The 17,688-nt window shown below is 38.1% G+C and overlaps 1 protein-coding gene across 1 annotated transcript; it reads right to left on the bottom strand.

Annotated features, from left to right (window-relative positions):
* Positions 1 to 8,237: 8,237 nt before the first annotated feature.
* On the bottom strand, positions 8,238 to 16,478 carry cpeb1b (cytoplasmic polyadenylation element binding protein 1b). Its single transcript, XM_067402038.1, is given in 13 exon segments — positions 8,238 to 9,336; positions 9,339 to 9,486; positions 9,578 to 9,658; positions 10,025 to 10,119; positions 10,243 to 10,441; positions 11,209 to 11,345; positions 11,630 to 11,719; positions 11,999 to 12,112; positions 12,329 to 12,581; positions 13,883 to 14,091; positions 14,602 to 14,799; positions 15,548 to 15,716; positions 16,451 to 16,478. Coding segments are annotated over 13 exon segments (1,797 nt in total). The 5' UTR covers positions 16,466 to 16,478; the 3' UTR covers positions 8,238 to 9,247.
* Positions 16,479 to 17,688: the final 1,210 nt, after the last annotated feature.

Here is a 17,688-nt window from a genome sequence, read left to right as displayed (position 1 = left end):
AGCAATTGGGTTGTTTTAACCCAGCGGTAGGGTTAAATGTTTGCCCAACCTTCTGGGTAGTTTTATTTAACTCAACTATTGTTTAAAAATTACTGTATTGCTTAATTAAAATTAACCCAAAGTATGTTGGAAATTAACATTTATTAATGTTCAATGAATAATTATTAAACAATAAACATTTATTAAATTGCTTATTAATAAATTTATATTAATAAACTTTTAAATTTATATTAATAAAATATTAAAGCTTATTAATAAACATTCACCTTTTGTCTATTATTGTTTCCTCTAATTGCATCTGGTTTTTAATTTCCCAACTATTTTGGGTTCATTTTAAGCTAGCCATATAGCAATTTTCAAACAATAGTTGGTTTAAATAAAACTACCCAGCAGGTTGGGCAAACATTTAACCCAACCACTGGGTTAAAACAACCCAATCATTTTCAATCCAACTTGGGTTGTTTTTAACCCAGTGCTGAAATAAAGCAACTTAATCATGTGGAAATCCTTTCCATGATTTTTTTTTTTTATGTTTGTTCGAAGAGTTTTTTTTTTTTTACAGTACGGCACAATAATGCTTTGGGTGACTTGGGTTCATGTCCTGGCTTGAGGTACTTTCCTTATCCTGTTCCCATTGCTTCCTAACTGCTCTCACTGATAAAGGCTATATAAAGGCTAAAGGAAAAATATCTAAAATAAATACATTTTCCATTTAGTGGAAAATCTAGTTTAATCAGAATCCACTCAAAACCTATCAAAGACCAATTCCAGAGACAGAACAGTTTAGGGTTCAGTGTCATGCCTAAGTAAACAAATGTATACACGCTTTTAAAATCTCATGACCTCTCCAGTTGCTGCTGCTTGGTGTCTCACTATTTCACCAGGACAGAGAGAGCCAACTGTACTACAGTCAAACCCACAAACCCCTTTGAGGTGAAAGCAAATACCTCTGTTTTCCCCATTTACTCCATATCATTCTTTCCTCTCAGCTCCCCATCAAAAAATTGGGGAACTTTTCCATGGAACACAGCACAGGTCTTTAAAAGCAAGAGGAAAACATTTGAAATTGCAACTGCTGCCTTTTTCTCCCTGTGTTGTATTTTCCACAAGTTACCTCATAATCAAAAATTAATAATACAAATATTGAATAAGTTTTAAATAAATTCATCTCAATGGTCATTCAGGCAATGGGAATCCACACCATTTGTAGTGGAACTAATGTGGATATTAGTCATTCCAAATAGTGACCCCCACATGCTGACTACAAGCCAGACTGGTTTCAAGATGTTCCATGCGGACATGGAAATAATGGATGCATATCAAAGCACTTTGACTAACCAAATCCATCTTATTCTCATCATAATGTCACCATGATGGTAGTTTTAGGATCTTAATCACACTACCTTATTGAATCCACACTGTTCATGAGTCACAATTTACTCTGATGTGTCATATCCATTAATATGCATTCAACTGACTGCCCTAAAAGCAAAACTTTCTGTTGAGTGGAGATGTGGCATGTTTCATTCTTTGCTATTTTTGCTTTATATAAGTGTTCATCAGATGTGAGCTTTCACAGGGTTCTGTGGTTCTCCTGTTTCTGAAGACTCAGCAATGGTGTACAGTTACTTACATGTCTTAACTGCGGTCAGTCTGTCACTTAGACAGCTTTATGATGTTTTGACTTTAAAAAGTTATCCACGTTCATCTTCCTGTTGATATTTGTTTTCTGCCTTGGCCATGTAATCAGACAAGAATAGTGGAAATCCATATTGGATCCAGGTCTGCTTAATTTGTGGTCAGTGTTTTGTTCTCTAACTATTCTGTGTGGTCAGAAACCGTTTTGGCGGTTATTTAATGTAGTCAGTTTACGTACTTCAGTGCTGACGCATGCACAAAACCACACACATATTTTCTCTTGTTGTGACAAACCAGAAACAGCCCCATATGAACGGGCGGCCGCAGACACAGGAAGAGGAGTTCAGGTCAAGCAGTTCTGTACTGAAGCCAGATTTCATCTAACACTTTCTAACAGCCCATATTCCCCCCTCTCTCTCTCTCTGATCAAAAATTTATTTAGACTGAGCTACTGAAAATCCAGCATAAACTAGCATGAATTCCATGTTGGTCCAGGCTGGTTTATGATGGTTAGAGCTGGTATAGTGTTGGGCTACTATGCTAGGAACCAACAAACCAGCAACCAGCATCCCATGCTGACCCTGGTCCCAGCATGCAAAACATATCATGTGCTGGCGAGTCCTTTCAGCAGGGCAATCAGATCGATTGCATTGTTTACACGAAGGCTTGTCAATCTGACTAAGCCATCAGTCTGATTACGAAATATTTGGGTGCATGTATATGTAGCTATACTGATCTATTTGCAACAGTTCACTAAAAGGGGACACTTTCAGTGAATAATGAATTAAGACTCAGTATTTTTCATCATACAAAAAAAAAAAAAAAAAAAAAAAAAGTGGCTTAGAAAGACTTGGAATATAGCACATAAGTCATGTGGACCAATTTTGGTGCTTTTATTGTGATTTGTTGGAGCTTCATAGACATAGTCACTATGAACAGGAAGATACTTCAAAAAAAAAAAAAGAAAGATTCCTTTGACAACTGCCTTTTTGGGTTTATTTCACTAGGCGTAACTAGAGGCAGAGAGATGGAAGCATTAGCCTCTGTAATGATAATGAAAAGCCACAGCTGCACATATAGAGTTACAAATAGCTTTTATATAAGACACAGCCACAGATAGTCATAAATAACAAGTAGTTTACAGAATATCAACTTCCACATTGCTGATCATGTCTATCAATGCAAAGTGTACTATCCTGCTAACAGTGTGACATTATGATCCCAGTGAGACAACGCACACACACACACACGCACACGCACTGGAACACTTAGCCATTCTCACACAAACATCATGAAGAGCAGCCAAGCCAAGGAGGCAGTGCTGTCTCCATGACAACTGCCTAGAATGTGAAGATCAGCATCAGCATGCTTGTCCACATCTCTGCTGCTCTCTGCCTCTCTCTCGCTTCCTCTTCGACCATCTCTTTCCCTCGATCTGTCAGTCTCTTCATCTCCCACTGGATGAAGATGTTTCCTCTGGATCACTGTGCAACACAACAGACATCAGAGAGATGTAGTGTGTGAGTATAAGAGGAGAACAGTTGTGCAGTTGTGTGATAGGAAATGTTGTTCATGCGTAGTAAAACAGATTTAAGTATGAACCTGAATTCATATTTTAATAAAAATGTATATGTATATATATATATATATATATATATATATATATATATATATATATATATATATATATATATATATATATATATAAATGTAATAGGTATAAACTATGAAAAAATTTAAATTGAAACACAAGTTTAAATTTATGAATATATATCAATTAGACCATATATGAACAATCGTTCAGAAGTTTGGAGTTGGTAAGATTTTTTAATGCTTTTCAAAGGAGTCTCTTATGCTCACCAAAGCTGCATTTGTTTTATTAAAAAATGAAACATTGTGAAATATGTTTATCATTTTCAATTTTAGTATATTTTAAATGTAATTTATTTGTGTAAAGGCAAAGCTGAATTTACATCATCATTACTAAAGAACAGCATTTATCTTACATGGAAATATTTTGTAACAATGTCAAAGTCTTTATCGTCACATTTGATCAATGTATGCATCCTTGCTGAATAAAAATTATTCATTCAAAAAAATTACACAGTAGTGTATCTGTATGGGAATTCAAAATGTACAAATAAGCAAATGATCACACCTTCCAGGAAGTCCTTTGTAGAGGGAAAGAAATGTAAAAAAAAATGCACATCTGGCCCACCCCAACAACTCTATTTTCTCTGATCATTTTTTTATGCACCTGCACCTGTGCCTTTTTAGGCTGTGAATGATAATCAAGCAGTGAACAATTTAAAACTGCTTGCACCTGTGGCTGCACCTGTGCCTTTAGACATCTCGATCGCCAACTGGCCACTGTGACCCTGGAGGGCAAAGAGGTAAGGGTCATGTCCTCTGCAGTGTATGTAGATCATAGTACTGATATAGAATGAATGGATGAATGAATGATAGACAGAGTGATAGATTTATTAAAATTATTTATTTTTAAAGTCATATTCTGAGCCCAGGACAGCGGAACACCTTAATAGACAAAAGTCTGAGAAATCTAATTCTAATTATGAACTCTAGATGGAACACAGCATTTTATTCCCATGGTGGTTTAGACTGATATTTTTAAATGCCAAAAGGAATCCTCTATTGTAAGAACATGTGTTGTTGTTTTTTTTTTGGTCTTGGTTTTCCATACCTAGGCTATTTAAAGGTTGAGCTGCAGGGTTTTGTTCCCTCAGGTCTAGTAAGTTTGTAGGATGGAGTGAAGTGGTGGCAGATTTTGCTGAAGCCCCTCCCTCTTTCCCACGATCATTTAGTAGCCCTCTGTCATGAACAGAGGCTTCCTCAAAGAGGCACAGCTGAACTCTCACCCTATTACCCTCTGTTTCCTGCATGGGCTTTAGTTTACAAACACAGGGGGATGGAGGAGGTCTAGAAGACACTTCCACAATCACACGTTTCCGTTTCTCACTTAGTCTTTCTCACACAATATACACAGCAAAAAGACCATCTCAAAAGTAATAAAGAGGAGGCAAAAACTTTTTATTGTCAGATAAAAATATACCATGCAACACTTCCAACTTTGTCCAGTATATACAGCATGAAATATAACTTGCATGACAATTACATTAATGAATATTTCAAAGAAAAAAAAAAAAAGAGATTATAAATGAGAATGTAGCAGAACTGTCATTCCTGGAAAAACAAAATGTTGAGCTTTAAGCGTAAGACTGTAGTATATGCCTGAAACATTTATAATGATTCCATACTGCTTCAAAGCTGTGTTTTAAACAGCACTTTTTGTGCACTTCTTAGTACTAAAGTAAGTACACACTCTCCATACAGCACAACAGCAGTATCTGTGAACATCTTTCATTGCTTTGATACAAAATGCATTACATCTTTTCATTTTCACTAACTCTTTTCTTGCTTAAACTTAACCATCACCCAACTCAGCAAAAAAAAGAAAAAGAAAAAAAAGAAATCCAAACTTTCCATATGAATAACATTAAATTAATTTGAAATCACCACCTTGTAAAATAGTTACGTTTTCTCATGAGATCAGGTTGGCAATTCAGACAGAATCCAATATTTGTGCAGTAATTATGTGTCCAAGATCTAAAAACAAACAAAAACTAATTTGACCAACCACAGTTAATTCCCTCATACAATGTTACCAGCTATTTAAAAGAGGCCAGCTTTGTAATGGCATGTTATTTATTTAATTAATTAATTAACATGGCTGACAGGGATTGAACAGACATGCCAAGACATTGTTCCCCAAGTGTATCACCATAGATGAAATGGGCTACAGTGTGATGTAAATGAGAACTTGTGTCCAAATGAAAAGACCAAGTTGGGCATTGCAATTTCCTCACCTCTTGCAAATATATATATATATATATACAGTACAGTCCAAAAGTTTGGAACCACTAAGATTTATGTTTTTAAAAGAAGTTTCGTCTGCTCACCAAGTCTACATTTATTTAATTAAAAATACTGTAAAAAGCAGTAATATTGTGAAATATTACAATTTAAAATAACTGTGTACTATTTAAATATATTTGACAAAGTAATTTATTCCTGTGATGCAAAACTGAATTTTCAGCATCATTACTCCAGTCTTCAGTGTCACATGATCCTTCAGAAATCATTCTAATATGCTGATTTGCTGCTCAATAAACATTTATGATTATTTTCAATGTTGAAAACAGTTGTGTACTGTTCGATTCCTTGATGAATAGAAAGTTCAAAAGAACAGCATTTATCTGAAATACAAAGCTTCTGTAGCATTATACACTACCGTTCAAAAGTTTGGGGTCAGAATTTTTATTATTTTTTTGAAAAGAAAGAAATGAATACTTTTATTCAGCAAGGATGCATTAAATCAATCAAAAGTGGCAATAAAGACATTTATAATGTTACAAAAGATTAGATTTCAGATAAACACTGTTCTTTTGAACTTTCTATCCATCAAATAATCCTGAAAAATCCTGAAAATACACAAATATTTTGTACAATTGTACACATTAAATGTTTCTTGAGCAGCAGTTGAGCATATTAGAATGATTTCTGAAGGATCATGTGACACTGAAGACTGGAGTAATGATGCTGAAAATTCAGCTTTGCAATCACAGGAATAAATTACAATTGAAATATATTCAAATATAATTTATTTTAAATTGTAATAATATTTCACAATATTACTGTTTTTAACTGTATTTTTAATTAAATAAATAGCCTTGGTGAGCAGACATTCTTTTAAAAACATTAAAAATCTTAGTGGTTCCAAACTTTTGGACTGTAATTTGAAGAGGCAACAACATAACAGTGTATATGTATATAGTGTTGAGAAAAGTCAACCAATTGTTCAAGGAGTAAAGACTTTATCTTATTAACATCTTTATTTAGTGTAAAGACGACATTAGCATTATAATTCAACCCAAACTCATAGGAAGAAACGTGCCTGTGTAGAGATTTCTGTAAAAAGTTTTTGCTAGTTGCAGGTTTCACGGCACTTTCAAAGTGAAATGTCCAGTAAAGCTAAAATGCATAAAATGAATACGAATCTGGCAATTTCATTATGTTGGTTAAGTATAGGCTACGGCACTAAAAGGTTAACGCTCTAATGCACTTTGAAAAAGTTTCAGAGAGTCTTAGAGTGTTATTTGTGTGTGTCGGTGGGATGTGTATAGGGGGAGGAAAAACAGGAGGTTATGTAAATGCAGACGCTCGTCATCCTCCACACACCTGTGATTCCTGGGTGATTCACACGGACTCAGCTGGCAGGTTCTTTCTCAGTTCACACACTTTTCCACCCTCACAGCCGCTTACACTGAATTCCAGTCCCCGGTTGGTTTGGAGGCATTTAGCTGTAAATAACCAAGGTTTGGATAGAAGGTTTGGCATCTACCGGGTAAGGTCCACAAGCCGGAATTCGAACTCGGGTCAAGCGAGCTGCCCACAAGGTTATCGGCACCGGCGACAGGATATTATTTTCAACTTGACCGCAATGTTTTATTCTCCATTTTGCCTGTACAGAAATGAACCTTTATGCAGTAAATATTTTAATTTATAGTTTAATCTACGATTACATAACAATGAAGAAAAGGCTCAGCTCAGAAGAAAAGCTCTATGCCTCAATGGTGTACAGTGTCTTTAAGCGGACTGAGGCGGATTACAGGTGTGGTGCGGAATTTCTACCCCTGCCAAATTATTAGGAGGGGTAATTTGGCAGGGAGTCGAAATTCGGCACAACACCGGCAACAACCATTTTAGGATTGTTTGTGATTTGTTGGCTCGAGTCTTCTTGACTATTATTCACAGATTTAGAAGCCAATTTTAGCGCTAAAACGCTGTGAGAAATACTCTTAAAGCAAACATTTAGGAATCCTAAATTTAGGACTGACGCGCCTATTATTTTAAAAAGTTTCTCCTATATCACCAAGTTAGGAGTTATATACATAACATCTTAAGGCTAAAAGCATATAGGGGCCCAGAACATTTAAAGGCTCCTCCAGGCAATAATGGACCCTCATTTCAGACGTCCCACCTTCCATATACCACCATCTGGAACTAAAATACTGTTCCTAGCTGAGCAGTTACCAGCAGGGCTTTGACATTATGGCTGTGTCAACCATAAAAGCCATTGGGATATCCTCTTAATCCACAGCTCTCTTCAGCAATTTCAATGGACAGCCATAACGTAATGTTGAATTCAACGCAGAGTAACGGTACTAGTCAGTAAAGCAATCCACATTTAGATTAATTAGCTCTAGCCCGAGAACTAGGATTACACTAGTACACGTTACAAACTATTAAGCAGAATATTAAACTTTCACGTCAAGATTGAGGAAAAAAAAAAAAAAAAAAAAAAAAAAAAAAAATCCATCCATCCCTGATCCTCATTTGGAGATTAGCAAATGCAGCACTTCCACCTAGTGGACAAGGAGAATTAATTCATGACAACCTCTGTAGAGGACTTTAAGTGGAGGTATACAAACTTGCTTTGCTATGCATTCAATTACATTTAACAGGCCTCAAAGAAACAGATACAACAGGAGTAATGCTTAAACACCTTTATTGTGCCCAGTCAAAAAATTTAAACTTCACCCTTTTAAGCAAACTTGGCAGACAACGAGGTAGAATGACACAGGAGCTTGGGAAATAGCTCTGCATGGAATGCATATGGTCAGAAAAAAAGGACAGTCTTGAAGTTCTGAAAGTAATGTTATCCATTCAGACTTTCAGCAGAAGATGATTAAAGTGACATTTGCATTTAGTCTGCTAAGGCTCTTGGTACATTCAAGGGAAGTCTATGGTTTTAAATACAAGCAGCCATATGGGCTCATACCCACAACACCTGCTGATGTACAATAAGTGATTAAAAACCTACCCCTTTACAAAGTGCAAATTAAAAAGTGCAATAAAACTACGTGCAGTCAATGGCCATTCTCATTTCTGGATTAATATATTAAGTTGGTTTGAAATCTGATCAAGAGCAGTAAAAGCAATGCCTAGTGGAGGCACGCACTGAAATAAATCTGGATTGGCAATTAGATCTGCAGGGTTATGCGCAAACCTCTTTCACCAAAGAGAACACTGATAAAGGCAAAAATACTCCAAAAACAAGGAGGGAGAAAAAAAAAGAAAAAGGGCAAAAATTAAAAAGCCGCCAGGTAGATTGCTATTCAACCTTTTTCATGCCATACCTTAAAACTGTTTCATGTAAAAATTTATGAAAACTAAAACGGTGAAAAATGTCATGATGAAAATCTGGCTTTTGTGGTTGCATCTCAAACGTAAAAAACACTGGCAAAAAAAAGAAAAAGAAAGCAGCTAGCGTGGAAAGGGGAAAACCAATTAAAGGCACTGTATGGCTTCCGTCTTTTAAACGAGACTTTAGAATGATTTACCAAAACAAAATAGCAACCTATATAAAGGACCAAAAAAAAAAAAAAAAATCCTTCAACCATGGCCTGAAGTCGCAACTTGGTCAAAAACTCTGGGTCTTCCCATCCACGGGCCCCAGCTAACCCATCTCACTGTGTACAGTGCCAAAGTGAACAAGCCAAACTAAAAAGAAAGTGCAACAGTGAACTTTCTACAGTGTTTCCCCATGCCCCAACTCCTGGGAGGGCCTTTTGAATGGGGGCTGACTCTAGAGCAGTGCCCCGAGGGCAGCAGGCGCAATGGACATCCAGGATAAGGCATCGTGCTGCCATGCGCATCTCAGTTGGCGTCCCGCTTCTTCTGGTTTCGCATCAGAGGGCGGTGGTTACTGAGGATGTCCATGGAGTGCTGCCTATGCCAGCAGGAGCGACAGTAGTATTTGAAGCAGGTCTGGGAGGGAAAAAAAAAAAATAATATAGACCTTCATTATACAGAGACATGCAAATTTAAGTTAAAAGGCAGAAAGGGAAAAATAATTCACCTTGTCCCTGCAAAAGAACGGCCCAGGCTCACGACTGCATGCTTGACAGATGGCATCCTCCAAGTATGGGTCAATTTGAACCTAAAAAGGAAAACCACAAGTTTCTGTATGGTAAAGTTACAACAGCAAACAGATCTCTGAACGAAAACCTTCCATGAGCAACACTACTTTTCAAATGGTCAGTTAAGCAGTTAAGCTACAGACTATTTGTTATTGGTAGATCCAGTGTTTTACACATTATGCAACACTAAAAGACCAAGAAAACTATAAACGTTAATACATTTTATAAATTATATAAACTGCTGCACATTTGCTTAAACAGTTCCACCAATGAGACTGCTCATCCAGTATAAAAGCATATACAGTGCACCATGCCAAAAGGCATTAAGTTCTTACCCCATTACCAAAACAAAAAAAGTTTAAAAAAAAAAAAAAAAAAAAGTTTACCTTCTTTGTAAATTTGGGAGTCTTGATCTCAACAAATGCAGCACTCACAGCTTTCAGATAACTGCGTTGGTTGTTAAAGGTTACACGTCCAGATCCTGGAAAAAAGAGGAAAACAATGTCAACATGTCAAACCACAGTATCATAGTACTATTAGTTACAATTGGAGAAAAAAAATTAATTATAATAAATTATATTATATGCAAGCAAGAAATTCTCACCAATAGGGTACTTGTGCTTGTCCGTGTCAATGCCTGCATACACAACTCCTCCAAAAAGATCATTCATGATGCTTGCTAGGGCCTCAGCATTGAGCATGCCATGCAGAGCTCCTACAAACACAGTGTTCCTAGGGTCCAGCCTCTGAGAGGGGCAACTCACATAGTTACTGTCTGAAATCACCCAAGGGATCACCTGTGCCTGAAGGGCCAAGAAAAGACAGGTTAGCATGTCAAACATCAATAAAAGTACAAAATATCTTACCATATACACATGCAGGTTTTGGGCCATTATATAAAAAAAAAAAAAAAAAAAAAAAATTCTCATCGCAACACCATTATCCCCGAACTTAAAGATCCACAAAGGTACTCAACCCATTTAAAACAGTTCATATGACTACAGTGGTTCTACATTATAAAGCAACAAGAATACTTTGCGCACCAAAAAACAAAGTGACTTCAATATTTAGTGATGGCTGATTTCAAAACACTGCTTTGAATCTTTACAAATCTTGTTTCAAATCAGTTATTCAGATCACACATCAAACTGCTGAAATCACATGACTTTACAAATCTTGTTTTGGAGCGCTAAAGCTTCAAAGCAGCGTTTTGAAAATCGGCCATCAGTAGATATTGTTGAGAAGTCATTTAGTTTTTTTGGCACACAAGTATTCTCATCGCTTTATAATAAAAGGTAGAACCAATGTACTCACATGAACGGTTTTAAATAGGTTTTGAGTACCTTTCTGGAACTTGAGGGGTTTGGTGAGGTCTCACTGAGCCATCAGATTATCAAATATCTTAAATTGTGTTCCAAAAATGAACGAAGGTCTCACGGGTGAAGAACGACATGCGGGTGAGTAATAAGTGACTTTTCATTTTTGGGTGAACTAACCCTTTAAAATTTTAAATTCCCAACATAAACTACTAAGGCCCCTTTGCACATGTTAGAGAGTCCGATAAGCTTACATCTTTGCAGCGCATCCTTCTGCTAGACATTTTGAAGTAATACTCGCTGTAGCCCTCAGGATGAAGCAGGTCCTCAGTGCAGTCCTGAAGCAGGGCACGCACAGACTTGTCCGATTCAAACACCAAGTACACATAACCTGAAAAAGTGAAAGGAGTAACGTTTTGGCGTACCGAGACTTGCATGTTACATTTGACTATTGCCTCCTTAATTGTATATTGCTGATCAAACTACAACAAGCCTGGGTATGAAAATTTTGCAAAGTGTAAAAATATCCTTAATTCCCAGAACAATTACCACCACATGTGTATGAAAGGTTGTTATAGCCACCAAGATGTTGAGTGCCATGAACCACACCATCCTCCACAGTGCTTTAATAAAATAAGTTTCCTACCCTTTCAGCATTACCTTTGGGCATATTACCTTTCGGAGGGCAGCGAGGGTGCTTGCCATCCTTACCTGGCCACTCAACACTCAGAGGGCCATAGCATTTAAAAGTGTTTATCAAACCAGCTGAGGACAGAGAGAGAAAAGCCTTTAGTCTAGAAAAAAAAAAAGCCTTATCTACAGTACCGCTCAGTTTAGGATCAGTATCAGTGGGAGCAGTCTGAAAGTTACAATTTAAAATTTTTAAATTAACTTGTGATGGCAAATTTTCAGCAGTCATTACTCCAGTCAGCATCACATGAACCTTCAGCAATCATTGTAATGCCAATTTGGTACTCAAATATTGATAAGTGTTGAAAACAGTTGTGCTGCTTAATATTTTTGTGAAGAGACTTATCCTCCTACCCTCAGTGATGTCCCAGGGAACACCTCCCAAAAAGACCTTGCAGGAATAAATGGGATTTTGGTAGTGTCTGGGGGGCAGCTGTCCACTCCATGTGAAGGTAGCTTCATTGATTGCTGTGGAGCACAATTTCACTAGTTGAGCACAACACAAGGCAATTCACCTGCATAGTGCACCAATAAAAACAAACAGTACAGTGAATTGCTGTGCCAGATTTGAACAAATCTGTTCAAGGCGAATGTTGGGGTGGTAGAGAGCTTTTGGTGGAAGGGTGAAGGGGTAGGTGATAGCCTATAAGATCATGCACTACAGTAAAATGCAACAGGCCATACAAGCCGCCTGTCTGTGAAGCCAGGCCTCTCTTTCAATGCTGAAAGGGCTCTCAGGTGTCTTCATCAGGTCCCAGTTGGGCCAGATGGAGGCACCAGGCCAGCGGTGGGACAGACCACTGCTTGGAGTAGCACTGGGTGGTGGGGTGAGAGGTGAGCTGCTGTGGTCCAGACGAGAGCCAAGAGCTAGCTTGAGGGGATCCCTTTGCATACTGGACATAAGGAAGGGCACAGACGGAGAGATCCTCAATGAAGACTGCAAAAGGCAAGAGAGAAGTTAGGTTTGCCAGTCAAAGAATCCACCTTTTTGCAGAGCCTGCAGAATACCATAAACAATGTTGTAATGCTAAAATTGGGGGGCGGGATGTCTATGGAATAATCTTAAAGAAAAAAGAAAAAAGCGCACCAAGATCAAGAAATGTTTTAGGGAATAAAAAGTGTTCTGAACTTTATTCTTAAGTCAGAAAATAATTTTAGACCATTCTTAAGGTTTTGCTAAATTCAAAAGTTAAACCCTCATCAGGGGCTGGATTAACAGTCATTTAGGCACCAAAGTTGAAAGATATACGGCATTTAAATTTAGTAACATCTCGGTATACCAACAAGACCAATTTTATTAAGGATAAGCTTCACAATTTTGCAATTCTCCGTTTGAAATCTAAAATTATTACGGTAAAGATTGTTCATATTGCCCACCTCTAAGAAGTCTGTACAGGGAGCTGCAAGAAAAGCCACTTAAAGGGTCAGTTCATCCAAAGATTAAAATAATGTCATTACTCACCCTCATGTCGTTCCACAACCGTAAGACCTTTGTTCATCTTTGGAACAAAGATTTGATTAAATCAGATGGCTCAGTGAGGCCTGCATTCACATTTCCTCTCAAGATCCATAAAAGGTACCAATACATTTAAAACCGTTCAAGCGAGTTCAGTAGTTCTACCTTATTATAAAGCGACAAGAAAATTTGTGCGCCAAAAAAAACGACTAACAATATAGTGATGGGCCAATTTCAAAACACTGCTTCGGAGCTTTGCAAATCGAATCAGTAACTCGTTGCGCCAAAGTCACGTGAATTCAGCAGTTAAGCCGTTTGATAGGAAATCAGAGTCACTGATTCAATTCTCAAAGCTCCAAAGCAGTGTTTTGAAGTCGGCCCATCACGATGTTGAAAAGTCGTCATTTTGGGGGTTTTTTTGGGCGCACAAATATTTGTCACTTTATAATATCAAGGTAGAACTACTGAACTCACATGAACCGTTTTAAATGTTTTTAGTACCTTTATGGATCTTGAGAGAGGAAATGTCATTGCTTTGAATGCAGGCCTCATTGAGCCATCTGATTTAATCATATCAGATGTTTGTGTTCTGAAAATGAACGAAGGTCTTACGGGTGTGGAATGACATGAAGGTGAGTAATAAATGACATTTTCATTTTTGGGTGAACTAACCCTTTGAAGTAAATCCCCAGTATGCTAATAATGAATGAAAAACTACATTTTTGGTGGTAGAAAAGTTGAGAGAAATAAGACTACGTCAAACATGATCTCAAAACACTTACCAGCAGGTCTGAGAGATGATCTGAACCAGAGCTGAAGCCACTGGTCTCAGAGTCCACAGGGCTAATGGAGTGAGTGTCCAGGAAAGATTGAGAGTTTAAGCGTGCCATGCTGGGAAATTTTTCTAGGAAGTCTGTGGCACCAATTGAAGGCTCAGAGTAGCTTGGAAGCTTGTTTGAGAGCTGGTTGGGAGTTCTCAAAATCCCTTGCACTGAAAATTAGAAATCGGTGATAAAAGCAAAAAAAAAGTTATTAACCTTGTATATTATAATACCCCCCTCCCCACAGCTCATTTCAGCACACTAATGAGAATTACCAGCGCATGAGGCAGGCTGGGAATCTGAGACAAGTGTCAACAAAAGGCTCTATGGGCCTAGTGGGAAAGGTTTAAACCCGCTCTAGACAGGACATGGATACCAATAAGGACCAGAGTCACCTCAGTTCATGCATGTAGGCCTGTTTAACATCTGACACTAGATTGAACTGGTTCATTTATATATAAAAAAAAAAAAAAAAAGTGCTGCTTGAAAGTGACTTTAAAATAAGTACATCAACCCAATATTTAAACTTCTCCAGAAAGAAGTTTAATACTACGGTCTACTAAATTACTCAATTTAAAGGAATATTGCATAAATGATAGAATGGTTTTACTTCAAGGTTTATGTAATGGTGGCAATGTTATAAGATTGAGAACAACAAATCAGTTATACATTTCACTTACATGAGGCTGTGTTGGTCTGTGTTGAGGGATCAGTGTCATGGCTGCTCCACGGTCTCTCCCAGTCAGACAGGCTGAGGGACTGTAGGCCCAGCCCCAGACCCCAGTTATTGACGTCAGAGAGACCCCTGGATGAGTCCTGGCCACCGCTGGGAAAAAGCATCCTGCTCCGGACCGCAGACAGGTCTGAGTCAGAGCGATCTGTTAACAGAGTCCAGAAATAAAACACACACAGTTTGGCCACTCTGCATCAGCAGTGGGAATAAAAGGCATGCACATTCGAGAAAGCATTGGCTCCCTAGGCTCTGGTAAAAATCGCAGATCGCCTCCCTCCGCCTGGCTAAACTGCACAGAAGCAGCTGTCTCTGCAGAGACGACCCACCCTGCATGTGACCCAGGCTCTGCTGCCCTCACAGCCCCTTGCTAATGACATCAGTCCCTGGCCTCCTCTGATGCCACACCACCGTGCATTCCTGACAAATTCTCCTGCAAAGAGACAGCACCCCCCTCCCACCTCTGGCTCCCATTCGAGGTGGCAGAGAGAGAGAGCGAGAGAGGGAGAGATTGCCACTAGCTGCAGGCTAAGAGATAAACTCCAGTGAATCGCAGGACTGTTGCTATTGGCTAAGTAGCTGAAGAATGAGCAATCTGGGCTGCTCATGCAGAACTGGACAGCATCCAACTGCTTGCTCCAGCCCTGATTCAGCATCCTCAGTCTCGCCTGCATGACATTACATGACCGTTGCTGTAATGATTCCCTGAGCACATGAAGCTCAAATGAGGGGCCCAGACCGAAAGTGCAAACAGCACTGCAGCAGATGTATGTGAATGTGGGGAGCGGACAAAAAGGACTGAGATGAAAATGTTACAAATTTGTTATTGTGTCTGCACATATATTAAGGAATGGTTTACTTGCTTCTCACAAAAAAAGACATGCATTACAATTTACCATTAAAAGGGTCTCGTTTGCTCTTGGCAGTAGGAGTCGTGCACACCCCGCTCAGATCCAGGGAGTTGCCTAGCATGGTGTTCATTCTGCAGAACGTGTCGGCATTGCTGCATGTGGACAGGGCTGGAATGTCAGAATCCAGGCAGTTAAGAAGTCTGGGATTTTCTCTCTGTCAGGACAAAACAGATACAAGCCTCACGGTAATGGTAATATGAGGTACATCCCAATTTGTGTACTTATTCTAAAGCCATTCTGTAGAATGTTGTACACTTCAGGCACTCAAAGTGTTCAAGCTTTACTTTTGTAGCCAAAAAGGAAGGGCTATCAGACTCCAATGTTGACCAACAAAATCTTTTACTTCTTACACTCTAAATAGTTGAAATAAATAGTACAAGTGCAAAGCAGAAAGCACATAATCTGGGACAGAGCTATAGGCCTGATTCCGTCCCTGACTCTTTTCCACACCATTTTATATTCAGTTAGGAAAACGTTAAAAGGTCACAGTTTTAACTAGGGTGATGGAGCATATGCCTGTAAATTAACTTATAGTGTAATGGGTGTCAGCCATTTATGCAGTGAAATTGAACAACAAAGCAGCCAATGATAAGACTGGACAACCCTCATTAATGACAACTATATTAACGGACTTCCATTTCACTGTAAACAGTCATTACTGATTATACAAGCTACCATAATAGCTAGCATTTTTGCACGTTCAACAAAAACGCAGTGGAGCACTAATTACTTTTACAAAACCTAAACTTTATAAATGTAATAAACGCTATCAAACAAACAAAGACCAACAAAACGTTTAACACACTCACACAATCCCATAGACTTAATAAAAACGTGAAGCAAAACTCAAAAACGAATTGGCAGGCTTTCTTTTTCTAAACTACTCACCAGAGGAAACGCCATGGCAGAACTAACAACCAAAATTATCGAAAACAACACCCAGTTTACTTTTCTTAAAGTCTACTTAAACCTTTCGAATTAAATTTTGGCCTAATTTACAACACCTGTGTTTGGGTCAAACACTCTAGGATCCAGCGCTTCTCTAACGTTAACCAATCACAGATTGCACGTTGATTTTTATTCATGAGGGGGCGGACACTTGAAACTGCGTCATTTTTCACAGGCTAATTTACTTTTTCAAAACGTTTCCGTTAAATGTCCAGATTTAGCTATATTATATGATTTATTACATCGATTTTTCTGTCTTAATTTCATTTAATTTAGTAAACAATATACTTGGACGTGGCTTTTAACGTTTCTTGTAGCATATTGCAGTTTAGGGCCTTCTGAGAGACGGATGAATATATTTAGATCCAACAATACATTTGAGGACTTTTTTTCCATTATATAAATTGCTTTAGGTCTGTACAGTGCGAGTGTGGCATTAAGTTTTAGTACTTGAAATTGGTCATTTCACGTGTGAATTGCTTTTATTGGCAGAAATCAGGACCATGGAGAGCACCAGACATCGATAACAAATTACACATTTTAGAATCAAGACTCTTATAATACAATGGATACAAAAGTGTTTAACAGGCACATTATTGCTAGGCATGTAGCCTATTTTATAAACAATTACAAAGACTATGGAGTTATTTCCTCCAGAGGGCAGCACTGATCTTACATTATCTGCTTGTCTTCTGCTCAAACAGACAGTTCAACCTTAATTAAATGTTTCATAGGCCCGGCTTCACAGACAAGGCTTAGATTAAGCCAGGAGTATTCACCTTCTTGTTCAGCGCAGAAGAAATGTTTTGTACAGCTAAAAATAACAAATTAAATGACACCCGGAGCCAGACACATCAATGGCCGCGCCCGCTCTTACCTAGGGCCAGTTGCATAAACATAGCCATTATGTCCTAAGAACTAGCATGACCAAATAACAGTTAAGGGTAATCAGTTTTTACTTTTCGGTATTAAATTAGACCAATCTATGGAACGGATTTAAAAGAGTTACGAACAGTCTTTAAAAAAAAAAAAAAAAAAAAGACTAACTTGTGAGACTAGACTTTATAGTTTATGCAACCAGCCCCTGAAAAAAAATCAGGTGGATAGCCCTTAGTTCAAATTAGGACATTTAAGTTTTATAAATGTTTTAAACACATTACTGTTGTGAAGCTTTAGTC

The sequence above is a fragment of the Chanodichthys erythropterus genome, chromosome 11 (genome assembly GCF_024489055.1).
Source record: "Chanodichthys erythropterus isolate Z2021 chromosome 11, ASM2448905v1, whole genome shotgun sequence".
Taxonomy (NCBI): Eukaryota; Metazoa; Chordata; class Actinopteri; order Cypriniformes; family Xenocyprididae; genus Chanodichthys; species Chanodichthys erythropterus.
The sequence above is the reverse complement of the archived record's forward strand: the minus strand, read 5'-3'. Positions and strand labels throughout refer to the sequence as shown.